Source organism: Lepisma saccharinum, chromosome 26 (genome assembly GCF_977018435.1).
Source record: "Lepisma saccharinum chromosome 26, izLepSacc3.1, whole genome shotgun sequence".
Taxonomy (NCBI): domain Eukaryota; kingdom Metazoa; phylum Arthropoda; class Insecta; order Zygentoma; family Lepismatidae; genus Lepisma; species Lepisma saccharinum.
Window position 1 is genome coordinate 45,074,736 of NC_139254.1, and position 14,397 is coordinate 45,089,132.

The window sequence follows — 14,397 nt, forward strand, 5'->3', positions numbered from 1 at the left end:
TTTTTATTTGCGTAAAATTTGAAATCGAAGAGGGTAATTGCTCCTCTGTGCCCCCCTGCAGGTGCCCTAGGCCGTCAATGTTTGCCCCCCGCTATTTGCCCTCAATAAGACGCAAATACTATCACGGGGTGCCAAGGCATTCTCTCTTCCACAACTTTTTTTCATTCAGATCATTCGGCGCCCATGGCCGATTCCCGCCGCCCCTAGCTACAGCTCTGAACTTGGCGAAAACGAGAAAAGCAGATAATGCGAGCGAAGCAAGCAAGAAAATTTTACAAAATGAATTTTTATTTTCATATAATTTGAAATCGAAGGGGTAATTGCTCCTCTGTACCCAGTGGAGTGCACAAGGGGGGGTTGATGGGGGTTATAACCCCCCCTTTCGCCCAGCATTCCTCAAAAAGGAACGTCAAAGGTAGGAAAATATGACAAAATGAGGGCTGACTACCAAGAAAAAGTATGCATAACCCCTCCCTTTCGAAAATCCTGGGCACTCCACTGTCTGTGCCCCCCCCCCCCCTGAAGGTGACCTTGGCCGTCAATGTTTGTTCTCCCTTGCTACCCTAGAATTGACTTCCGTCGAAGGTTGGGGGGAGTGGGCAATGCACCCATGCCCCCCTGCGGTTGCGTCACTGTATAATACAGACATATTGGGTGGCGCAAAAGTCATCATCCTATTTGAACTGACCTTTATTTTGACATCTTGTTGTTTATATCAGTAGTGTTTTGTAGGTTAAATAGTAGATACTCACGTAATTTGTTGTGTGCGAAAATGAATAAGTATACCCCACAAGAATGTGACAATTTTGCGTGACACTTTTCCGGGCAGAGTAATATTCCGTTTTGGTAATTTGCCATGGCCGGTCAGGTCCCCCGATTTGTCCGCTCCAGATTTTTCCTTGATGGATATTTGAAGTCATTGGTTTATGCGAATAAGCCAGAGACGTTAAAGCAACTAAAGGACAATATTCAGCATGAAACTGACAACATTTAACACAAAAAAATACTTTGTTTAATTTAAAACCCAAGCTATAGTTTAAGAAAATCAGGTGATGACTTTTGCTCCACCTTATATGTTTACTTTAGATACTTTAGGCTCACTGCCATTGTTAGTCAACCTTATTTTGCACAGTTTGTCTGCTCGACTTACTTATATTAATGCGAATGCCACGCCCCTCCATCCAAACCGATTCTAAAGGCATAAGAGGTGGTGTTTCATTTCAATCCTATCGCCGCGATCACCCACAGGTAGGTAGAAATACTAAACATAATAACCAAAACAAAAATCAATAAGTCAATCAAACGATACGATCCCCCCATTTTTTTTGTGAAGATATATAGAATTGGTATAAAATCTTGTCACCCCAAAAAATTTCCATGACGCACACGCGTCATGAAACCTCCCCTGTGGGCACCCCTGCGGAGTAATTAAATATTTTCACATCTACAAAGATTATCCGAAACACATTATGTTATTTCAATTGAAATTGTACCAATATCTACAGCTGAATGTGAACGCGGTTTCACTGCCATGAATCTAACCTTTACTGAACAGAGTGAGATTGAATATTCGTTTCGATCATGGAATGAATGCATTGGCGGAAACAATTTTGGTGAAACACTGTTCTTGGCGTTTTATTTTCATGAGATATGAAAGAGCTCCAATTACCATTTTAAACCTTCGTTTTAAAAGTTATTCAAACACAAAAGTGGTTATCGGGGGTTATTTAAGTTTTTCCGACTTCATACTACCTTCATTTGGTTTTCTATTTTCTAAGAAATTCGGGATGGCTGTAGCCTGTATAAGCCAGTGAGCCTAGGTCACGTTTACGTACAAAGTAATCTAGGATGTAAAAGAAGTTTCGAACTTTAACAAGGTAAAGATTGAAACTGAACATTAACTTACTAATCTTACCTTTTTTAATGTTGCAATTTTAATTTTGTTGCATGCTCATTACTCGTATCAGTTCATTTTAATTTTAATACTCTGAATAATAATTGTGAACTTAATTTCATAACAATCATGGCAGCCGCCGCAAGTGATTTTTGGCTGCAGCTGACGTCTCTCTCGGTAGTCTTCAATACTCTATGGGTGAGGTTCACAGACTAGCCAGGGGGAGCGGGGCGGGCGGCGCTGTGGTTCATGGAAGTTGCTCTCATTGAATGGAATGGCAGGTTTGAGGAATAGGTAGAAGAAAGCAATGTGTTATCTACAAAAATGTGTTTGTGCTGTGACTGAATTAAAGTGTAGAGAGACGGCATCTGCTGAAATTTGATTCTTTCCATATACATTGATGGCTTTTTTCACATGAAGTTGAGAGAGAAGTGTGAGTGTATTGTGACAGGAAAGCCGTCTATATCAGTACAGTGCGTTGCCGAGCCGCAGGAATTTCGCTTTAATACATATTTTTGCCTTCCGTTGTGACATAATAAACATAATGGCTGGGCGGGGAGGAGGTGGTCTCAAAATGTGGAGACTACAACAAGATGCACTTTATGTATTGTTGGGGTCATTGATGTGTGTGATTGGGGTGTGGACTGAAAATTCTTCTTCAGATCTCAGCTGTACCATGGTACGTTATGCTTATCGTGACAAAGGATTCAATGTGGGAAAGGTTCCTAAGGACCCCGTTTCTGGTAAGTGTTTGTGATATATAGTATTTTATTTTTTTAATTGTCCCTCTTAATAATCAAAGGAGTAAGTGGATGGTCGTATTCTGATGTGTAATAAGATTTACACTAGCTTAGAACCGACGGTCTTGTTTACCAGATATGCACAAACTATAATTTAAACTTTAGCATTATTTGGTACAATTCAGACCGAAAAAATAAAACCCTTTGGTCAGATGTGATCACACACACTGATGAAGCAAGTTGAAGTAACATATAATACAGACGTTTAATTGCAATAGCAAAATTTGAATGAATGTTATTCATATGGGTGAATCTATGGTGAATTTTATTGTAGATTGTATGCATTCAGCGTGTGTATTAACTATTTTGCCTACTGTCCAATTTTTTTTTATGCGTGTCTGTAATGAAGTTCATCATCTATAACTAGAATTTACTTTAGGTTTCAATTATATTCACAAGGTGGTGAGAATAGCATATAGGGCTATTTTCGCTAGTTTGTGTGAATAGCATGTAGGGCTATTTCACCAGGTGCTGAGGAACAGACAGGCTATTTTCACCAGCAAAAGTAATTACCTTAATCATAACATAACATTGTCTTTTATTTTATTATATTCATTGGCAGTGTTGCTGAACTTACTGCTAAGAAGTTATTTTAGATTAAAAATGTGTTCAACTACTAGTCACCAGGTAGTGAGAATAGTAGGAAGTGCTGGAAGACCAGAAATTACATGACCAGGGGATGGGAAATATTTACAGAAGTAATTTTAATGCTAATAGCCCTAAACCTGACCTGCCTAACCTAACAACAAAAGCATTTAGAAATGTAAAATCCCTTCATACTTATGTCATGTGACGTATAAGTAGCACCAGTCCATATCAGAAAACATTGCGGTATTTTTTCAACTCGATGGAGTGTAGAAAAATTATACTCTTCTCCGGCACAAAAATAAATGCATACGGACATAAGCACACAACAACAACTAAAGAATACACACTTGCAGGTAGGCCAGGATGTACATTATGCACATGCGTAGTTTAAAATCTGGTGAAAATGGCTCAAAAGCTAGCTGCACCACCTGGTGAAGACAGTCACTTACCAGGTGGTGAACCTAGCTTGTGTGATATTTTCACCAGAACTCATGATTTATCAGTGTGTGTGAGGATTCCTGGTATAAAACATACATGCTCTCTTGTATGATATTCTTTCTTATTCTGCTACTTGTCAAGTTCCTTGTCTGTTAAAATAATCAGAGATCTCCATAGTCTGTAAGTGAGGTAGTGAACTATCCTATAATAATGATGATGATACTCTTTATTTTTTCTTGGTAGTGGTAATTTAACTTGCAAAACATTGACAACTTGTGAATGTAATAAGTACTTAATAATGAAACCTGATGAAAACAACTGCTGGTCTCACCACCTGGTGACAGTTAATACATTTTCATGTACATTTATGCTTACCAGTTTAAAAAAGTAAAAAAAGAAAATGATTTTGTATATTCCCTTCAAATTAAAATATTCTCTATTACCTTTTGCATGTTAAAGGAATACACTTTGGCATGTTTATTTAACTCCTGTGATCACACAAGCCACAGTAGACAATATTACATCATAAAATTACTAGTTAACATACCATGAAACTTGAATAAATTCAATATAATCATTCAGTAAATTTTATGAAAAAAAATAATAGCCACGAGAGTAACGTGGGCTTGCCTACTTATGAACTTCCTGTGCAGTTAGATTTTTGTAGCATATTTTGCTAGGTTGTTATTTTCTATTTAAATTTACACATTGTAAGATTAAACATCTGCATTATTATGAAGAATATATTTTTCTGGTGGCTAGTGAAGATAAAAAAATGTAATTTTATTTTAAAACTTTTGCTAGAGATGTGCAGAACTATTGATCATAAGATTTAGTTTACTGAGAACCTTTCAGGAAAATGACCTGATCATTTCGAACAAGTGACCATGGAACAAAATGGTTCTGATGTTGGATACAATCATCTGTGATGCATGAACCAGTGAGATATTATAGGATTTTGGAAGTCAACTTTATGCACAAAATAGACCCATTGGGATTCAGCTTTCCTTTCAAGGGGGAATCTGAACCACATATGTATGATCCTCTCATTGAGATGGAATACAAGCTGACAATTTTAGTCACTATTCTGTCAGAGAGATCAATAAGTGATTAATTAAGTTAATCAAAAGTTCGATGTTGATTCACAGCCTGCATATTTTTCCTATCTTTCGTTAATTCCTGTAGTATGCATGAAGTTAATTTCTCTACAAATGACAACAGTTAATTGCTTGTCTTTTAGATAGCAATGGCATTCTCGGGAAGCAAGATTTCTATATCAGAACTAAGCAGCATATTCTCTTTTCTGGCAGTCAATTTTCCATAAAAACCATGTGATTACACATTTCCTCTTCAACTTTGTTGAAAGCTAATTTGACCTGTACCAATATTCTGTAGTAGTTTGCTAGTACACAGTTTTTTTTACAACTTGTGTAGTGTGACAGAGTCAAGTGACATTACTATGACCACCATATAATGTGCAGAGTAAGCACTGTGCACAACACAGACAGCAGCTAGACTGGCTGGGAGTGATTCAGTAAGGTGCTGGTAGGTTGTCACAGGTATCTGGAGAACCGCTCATTGAAAACACTGTTTAAGTCTAGCTATGAATTTCATATTGTAAGTTGTATCTTATATGTAGAAATGAGTGTATATTTTACAGTAGGGAGATAAACGAAAACCATGGAAGAGGAAAAGTACTGCCGACTCCTGTATTTTCATTGATTTGAGACACTTTTGTGAAAAAAGCCGCAGAAAAAAACTACATTTTTTTTCTTCAAAAAAGTCATTTTTTTTCGACCTCTTCCAACTCTAGATGTACTTCATGGACTACGTGCTGCCGACATCAAATGCAGAAGGTGGTCATAATAATGTGACTTGACTGTGTAGTCTGCCAAAGATATTGGGCTACAGCTATTTGAACAGAACAACGACAACTTCGCAATTCTAGGACCCTTTAAATGGATTTAAGTCTCTCATTCATCATCAGGTGTGTCGCTTCGTCTAGAGCTAAATTGCAAAACCAGGGTAGCTACTCACCGGGAATTCCTTTAATTCTGGAAATTATGTGTGAATTATTGGCTCCGGGAATTATGCGTGAATTCTACTTGAATTTTTCTCCGTAGATGTGAAAAATTGCAACTCTCATTAACCCAAATCCCATTGAATTCATACATATTTATTAATGCTCTGAGGCAAGTTTTTCAAAGATTAGCTTTTGTTTCTATCTAGGAAGGAAAAGAAAAGAAAGCTGCATGGAAAATAAGACTGAATTCTCTCAATCCGTTTGCTTTTTTAGTGTCCTTTGCAGAGCAAGCAATCTATCTGACAGGCGGAAGATTATTGCAAGACAACTTAAAGTTGATTAGGTAAATTTGAATTTGAAATTCTTATAAAATTAACAATTTTTCGTAGATTAATATGTCCCGTAACATTTGTTACTTAGATGTATTTTGAGTCTGAGTATGTGAAATGGGAGATGAAAGCTCCACAATTTAAATTAATTATTACATACACACACAGTTTAATTGAATTCAATTAGATTTTTTTGATAAATTGGAATCGCACAGACCCTTTATATTGTTTAATATATTTGTGTGTGTGTGTGTGGGGGGGGGGGGGGTTGAAATAGAGAAACATCTGCTTGTACCCTTGAATTTTTGGAAATTTCTCCTTGAAAACTGGAAATTATACTTGAATTTTATCAAGGTCTTAGAGTGGCCACCCTGAAAACTGAAATTATGCAGATTTGTTTTGCATTAAACATTAAATTTCGTTTTATCAAATTTTTATCGAAAATAATTTTTTTAATCCTACATGTGTATGACTAACCATAACTGAGATAATCCAATTTCCCCAAAGCACTGATGGGCACGTGCAATTAATAAAAATGGTCACCTCTTGTAAATATACCAAAAAGAAAGTAGGATTGAAGGGAGACCTTTCCATATATCAGTAACAATACACAAAATAGTTAGCTCAACAGTTAAACCATTACCTTGGATGGGTGTAAAAAATGGAACAGTCAGGTAAAAAAAATAATTGAATAAACTAAGCTGAAAAAGTACATTTGCTGTCTTCAATGATTTCTTCACATTAGTAGTCGATTAGTTTATTATGAACACCGAGAAAATATTAGGACAATGAGTAATGTATAAAATGAAAAAAAAAGAAGTTATTTATTCATAAATAACCCAAACCTATATGCGCATAACTTGACATAAAAACACCAAACCGAACCTTTCTATTTACATGACTGATTGAACATATGAACATACGTGGGCGTATCCAAAAGAATCAGAACTAATTTTTTTGTGAACTTATTTATTCACAATTTAAGTACAAACCTTCAATCCCCTACAAAGTACTCTCCACTTGCATTAAGACACTTGTCCAATCTTTGATTCCATTTTTCAAAACATTTTTTAAAGTCATCTTTTGTGATGCGTGACAGTGCCTCAGTCATTTTTTTCTTCACCTCAGCAGCATCTGCAAAACACTTTCCTTTCATGTCGCCTTTCATTCTAGGAAACAAAAAAAAGTCGCACGGGGCAAGGTCGGGTAAGGAACAGGGGTCATACCATTTTTGGTGAAGAATTGTCGTACAGACAGGGCTGTGTGAGCCGGGGCATTCTCATGATGGAAAAACCAGTCGCCTGACTGCCACAAATCGGGCTGCTTCCACTGCACACTGTTGTCCAATCGTTTCAAAACTTCCAAGTAGAAAGCCTGGTTAACTGTCTGACCCTGCTGAACGAACTCTGAATGGACCACTCCTCTCACATCGAGAAAACAAAGCAGCATTGTTTATTTCACCTGATGAGTTTTCTTGGGGCACGGCGAACTTGAAGTCTTCCACTGGCTTGATTGTTGCTTCGATTCGGGATCGTAAGCATAGCACCACGTTTTGTCAGCTGTGATAATTTTTGAAAAAAAAAAGTTTGGATCATTTTGGGACTCTTCTTTCAAAGCACGGCATGCTTCCACGCGACCTTGTTTTTGTTCAGCAGTCAGCAGTCGTGGCACGAATTTGGCAGCCACCCTTTTCATTCCCAAATCGTCTTTCAAAATTCGCTGCACTGAACTCCAAGTCACTCCCGACAGCTCCACAATTTGTTCAATGGTCCGTCGTCGATCTTCGTTGATGATTTCACAAATTTTTTCAACATTGTCATGTGTTCAGGCCGTGGAAGGACGATCAGAACGAGGTTTGTCATCAATTGACATTTCACCATGTTTGAAACTGGAAAACCACTCAAACACTTGAGTTTTCCCCATACCATCGTCCTTGTACGCCGTTTTTAACATTTCAAGAGTTTCTGTTCCACTCTTTCTGAAAGCAGACTCACTCAGCCTCTAATGAGTTGGTACCTGAGTACATCCCTTGGGATAGGGAGCCTGAGCATGGTGTTGGTCACATTATATCTATTCTGCCTGAGATTGAGAATGTGTGCAATTCTATGTCCGCACCAATGCAAATAGTCTGATCCCTTGGCAGAGTTAAAGTATGGGCCATTTCTCCTTATGGTTGATATAGTATTGACTTCTATTTCACCCTGGACTATCCCAGTTTTCACAATCTTCCCTAGGTACCTCTTTCCATCAGCTGATGCTGGTGGCATCCCTGATGGCATAGTGGTAACATCGTCGCCTTGTAATCAGGTAATCCCGGTTTTTGATATCCAGTGGAGACAGATAGTGGTTCGGATTCCACTTTAAACTGTAGGTCCAGTCCCAATTAGCCTTTCTGTGCACAAAGTGGACTTAAAAAGAAACTTCTAATTGTTCAGTGGCAAATATTAGGTAGTCGTAATTAAGTTCCCCTCCTCAGAAGCCTCGGGAGACTGTTTTACAGATTGCACCGAAACTTGGTATATAGCCTATGGAGATCATGGGGAATTGAATGCTGACACGAACAAGTTCAAATTTTTACCTCCAGGTGGAAATGTAATGCTGAAATTTGGTGCGGAGTGAACAACACCCCAGGAGACACTTTGTGCGACCATTCATCACGCTGTCTTAAGCTTCCAAAGGGTCATTCATGTTGATGGTGCACGTATTGAACACTGCTGTACTGACATAAACTAAAAACAAACATTTTGCAGGTCTTGACTCCTGCTTGAAAATTTTAACCATTTTTTTTACAGCTGTTGTTTTTGTCATGGTCTCCATAGCCATACTTATGGCCACCTGGTTAATGATCCCATTGATTGTTGTGTGGTAACTTGTGCTCAACAAGAATACCTTCATGTTTCCCACTGTCTTTACATTTTGTGTCTTTAAATCGACCAACTCACCAGTTTATGGAATTTGGCATTGTTAGTGGTGGTACAATGACCTGCTCCTTGCATTACATACCTGCATGTGTGAGGCAGCCTGTAAACTAACTTGAAATGCACATTTGGCCAGCAGCCCATTTTTATTATCCTTTCTTCCCAACATTTTTATTATCCAAAGTGCAGCTTTAAAATGATATAGAATATTATGTGATTTGATGAAGAATATATGCACATCCACACGTACATACAAACAGTGTTTTTTTTTCTGGGAAGAAATCTTCCAACATTCTTCAAGTTGTTTTCTGATTGCTATTGTGTCATCACAAGAACTACTTAAAATATTCTGGTATGTTCATAAATGGTGGTGCATTCATGTAGTCGCACACACACACACATTCCTTTCTTTAAAATAAAATGTTATTAGTTTCAGTACGGAGTACCATTGCATACTGAAAAGAAATACACTCCATATGTAAGGTATCCTTCATTGTAATAAAATTATATATATCTAAACATTTCAACTTGTGGTATTATTATCAAGACATGAATTTATCAGTTATCAATACAGTGAGTGTGTTGAAATGTTTCTAATTAAGGGAATATGATTTTTATTGTATTAAAGAATACAGCAATATTTATGATATTCTTCTCAATGAAAGTGCTTCACAGGTGTTTGTTGGGGGTGTAATTAAACTTTCAACATCCAAGTTGGAACAGTCTCTTAATTGTGCAAAATTTGAAAGAATTTTGTGAATTAAAATATAAACACATAACACTATCTTCTTTGCGTGGAAATTATTCTTTATCGGCAAAAGCCTTTGCTTACCTGTAAAGTCTCTCTGGCTGGGACATTTCAAACTTTCTGCAATGTACAAAAATATCATAGATTGAGAACCAATTGTCGCAGAGAGATTGAATTTTACTCTCCTTGTAAATGATAGTGACGATGGGTATATTGTTTTGTAACTTGAGTATGTCATATGCATAAAAACAAATAAAACCTGGCATATCATGTGCAGTGTTTAAGAAGTGGTCCATTAATTGCTGCCAGATGGTGCTGAAAACCCAGCTTCTCATCCATGGTCAATGGGTTTATATTGAGCAGGAAGACCTTAACTACACGTTAAGGTCAACAGCACTTGAAGCTGAGTCTCTGATATAATATGCTATTTTCTCTTCCAGCTGAGCTACTGAGCCAGCCCTGGTTTTACCTGCATTTTTCCTTTCCCCAATCAGCGAAACCAGGACTTGCTCAGTAGCTCTGTTAGAAGAGAAAATAGCACAGTATAACAGAGACAGCTTCTAGTGCTGATCGCGTCTGTGTTTTTTTGCTTAACATTCAGTTAAGGTCTTCCTGCTTGGGTCAGAGTCCTCGTTGAATCTGCAGTTTTCACGTAAATTTCTATCTAGTACTCCTCCTGTGTGTGCCAAGAGATAAGGTAACAAACTTCTTTCTCCCTTGATGCTGTTGATGCTTGAGACCAAAGTTTAAAAAACTACCAAGGTGGAAGAGTAAAGGTTGATTTTGTTTTTGTGGTGATATTTGTATCCCAAAGCACTTCTAACAGATTCCTTAACTTGTGGACTCTCTCTTCAAATCTGCAACCAACCTATTGGTGGAATGTTAGCACCACAAGCTGCACATCTAGGAGTCCTGGGTTTGAATCCTAACCGGGGTATACATATTCTTTGTGGGTGTCCCTTCATGAATTTCATCATATGATCACTCATCCTCATCTTCGTGACTAGCCAAAAGTTACAGAAAAGCAAAATAAAGTAATCCAAGTCAGTCAGTCAATTAAATCTTTCTGCAAAGTATTGCTTCTTCTCTTCATTTCAAAGTTTAGATATTCGAAACTGTAACACCTGATAAATTTTTCTCTTTACTACATTCCCAAAGAGAGTGTTCATTTCGTACGTGATTAAAAACTGTAAATACAACTTGTGACAATTTACTCTGTTTATATTGAACAAAATACCTGGCACCAATATTTGCTTAAACTTATAATGTTGTTTCAATGTTTAAACCTATTTCTTTTCTTTATTTAGGTGAACACCTTAGAGTTTGTCCTCAAGGTCTAACATGCTGCACTGAGGAAATGGAGCATGAGCTTAGCGCTCAAAGTAGACAGGAATTTGATAAAGTTATGAAGGAGTCTTTGTCTAAGTGGTCATCACTTATCAAAACCAGAGCTCAGCGTTTCGATGGTAAGTTTATGTGCCAATAAATCCTAATGCTAGTGTAATTTGTGTTTGTGTGTTTTGTAATAGAGCAGAACCAGTGCTGATATTCATTCTGATTCCCATCAATACTGATGCTTGAAAATTGTCATAATTAAAAATTGTTCCAAATGTCAATTGATAGTAGTTTGTAAGCATCCCACTTCAATTTGCAAAGAGTTTGGCTTCATAACGTATAAGAATTACATCAGAATATTAAGGAAACCTCCTATGTAATAACAAAATCCAGTTTTTCACACAAGTTTTTGTATCTGTGGGTTATTGGTAAATAAATTTGCTGGTACTTCACGATACAGATACCAATAGTATTGGTCAGAACTGATACATTGACATTGGTATCGGCTCAGCCCTAGTATATATAACAGTTGGGCTGAAAAGTTCGTAGGCTAACATAGTAAAAAATATTTTTTTTACAAAATTCGATTTTATTATTCAATATAGTTGCCTTCGAGGGCGATACAACGATTATAGCGGTCATACAATTTTTCGATGCCATTTTTATAGTACGATTTCTCTTTAGCCTCAAAATAGGCCTCAGTTTGGGCGATTACCTCTTCATCAGTGCTAAATTTCTTTCCAGCGAGCATTCTTTTAAGGTCTGCAAACAGGAAAAAGTCACTGGGGGCCAGATCTCGATCAACTTCACTTTACGATCATTTAAAATTATTTTGTGAACTTTTTTGATGTTTTCGTCGGTAACAGCCTCTTTGGGGCATCCACTGCGTGCATCGTCTTCGATGCTCATTTCGCCTCGTTAAAATTTAGCAAACCACTTCTCAACGGTTGATTTTCCTGGTGCAGGGTCCGAATAATGTTTATCAAGCCAAGCCTTGGCTTCAACAGTATTTTTTTTCGCCAAAAAGCAATGCTTTATCAACACACGAAATTCTTTTTTATCCATTTTTTCACAATAACAAAAGCTGCTTCACTCACAATGCTATATCTCACGAACTAATTATCCGGCAGCTGTGAAATTTATACACGTATCTTTTGAAGGTTAGTACTAAGTAAAAATCACATGGATTTAATTCTAGTAACGCCATCTATGAGTCAGCCTACGAACTTTTCAGTCCAACTGTTATGTTAATTTATGGGAGTCACGTTAAATGTACTCGGGAAATAGATACAGCCATCAACTTAAATTGATGGCATTACTTACGAAGGAAATTGCGAGTTCGTGTAGGAGACAGCCCAAGATACTGGCCCAGTGCTAAAAAGCTACATGAATTGTGCATAGAATGGGATTTATACCTGCCTGGAGAATATTGATGGCACAAAGCAGATTGATGACTATTGAGCAGAAATTTTAGAAGAGAACCCTCAGAGATATGCAACAACCCTTCAAGTCTTGGTCATGGCATGTTTGCCCATACATCATGGCAATAGTGGTGTTGAGCAAAGTATTTGAGTTTACAGAAACATTTTGACTTGTAAAAGAATATGTGTATGTGACGACTTCTTTCAAAAGAGGCAAGTTGCAACAAAAACTGTAATGGAATCCGTGTTAAGATCTAAAAATAATAATAATAACCTGCGGCACAACAGTCCATTGAGAGCCCGAGCCTACCTACCGACTGCCATCTTCACTCACTCACGCAAGGTGGGAGATTATCTGTCCGGTTACGATGACGTGCGGTCAGCACGACAGAACCCCAGTCGTCATTGTAGATTTTCATAACTGGGTTACGCTACTCATTCATAGCTCTGCCTCTGAAGGTGGTGGCCACCGGTTTCATACACAGGCTGAAATCTCAGAAGAGAAGTTGTTAGCTTCCCCGAGGAGATTCGAATGCTCACAAAATGTATACTGAATGTTTAGCGAAGAAATAAGCGATTGGAAGAAGAAAAGACGAATTAGACCACTAAGGATGAAGTGGCTGCTCTCCACAAGCAAGCTGAGATATTAGGAAAGGAGGAGGTGAGACATTAAATGAAAAAGGGGCAAGTGGAGGAGTTAAGCAAATAGAGTAAAACCTCGTTAATCCGAACTAATTCAGTGGATAAGTTGACCGGTTTAACGAAAGTCCGGATTAACTGAAATAACCTTAAAGAACAGTAGAAAGTGCATTAAAACTCCATTTATAGAAACAAAACATGTTTATTATGGTGCATTTAAAGGGCATAAGCCTAAATACACTATACAATACAGTACAAAGTCTGCGGGAAACAGAATTTCATCAGTGGTGAACTGCCTTTTCTTTGGGAAGTTCTCTTGTTGACTTCTAGCCACATTAAAAACCTTGCATTTTTTTTGCCTTTTGCCTGTCGGGATTAAGCAAAGTCTGGATTAACGAAGTTTCACTGTAATAAAATACAATTTTTCACAAGATTTAATGGCCAAGGTAGACTAATTAAGGCTGAAAATTTGGAAAAGAACTGATAGGATTGTTTTTGTGAAATTATGACATTTGAAATGCATTTGTGTAACATTTTTCAATTTTAACTAAGCTCAGTATTGTTTTATTTACTCTTTTTCATACTGGCATATATTGCACTTATTAATAATATTTTTTTAGAAAGAAAGTTGGTGCATTAGAAACAATAACTGGATTGAATTTTTAAAATGAAATTATTCAGTTCATATGTATGTTTTATACCTGCGTCAACATATGCTGTTTTATATACAATCAATTATAAGTATAGAAAATGTTTTTTAAAAATGTGAAAGTGAATTAAAACTATAATGGGTGAAGAGGTTGAAAAAATATTAATACTTTGTTTTTTAAACATGTTTGAAACATATTTAAACTCAAAACAGGCTCTTTTGATCCATAAAATAAAGCTTTGCCCAAAATTCCCAATGGTGCTCTGCCCCTTTACCCTTCTGGGGAGGGGGTGAATCACGGATACCTTTCACGTGTTCTTTTCTTAAAACATTTTCATCTGGATATACTAAAAATAGCAAATAGAAATATGGTAACTTGCAATGTAATATTATTTTTTAACTTAATTAATTATTTCAGGTTACGTAATTTCTGTCAGTATCTAGATACTGACACCCCTCTCACTTCCAAATGGTGGTAGGGCTTTATATTCGGTGGGATGAAATTTCTAAAATTTTGTTGAAATCGACAGTCTGTGATTGTCTACAAGTCCTTTAAAACAGTTCTGATTACAATAAAGTTACAATTTATTCATTTTTGGTGTCAATTTTAATATA

At 37.0% G+C, this 14,397-nt stretch overlaps 1 protein-coding gene across 1 annotated transcript in view; it reads left to right on the forward strand.

Moving 5' to 3' along the window:
* Positions 1-2,128: 2,128 nt before the first annotated feature.
* The window catches only part of dlp (glypican dally-like), a 63,918-nt gene continuing 51,649 nt past the window's right edge, over positions 2,129-14,397 (forward strand). The window contains exons 1-2 of the mRNA XM_083112712.1: positions 2,129-2,637; positions 11,046-11,204. Of these exons, the coding sequence (XP_082968838.1) occupies positions 2,439-2,637; positions 11,046-11,204 (358 nt within the window). The 5' untranslated portion in view covers positions 2,129-2,438. The remainder of the gene's footprint in view (positions 2,638-11,045; positions 11,205-14,397) is intronic.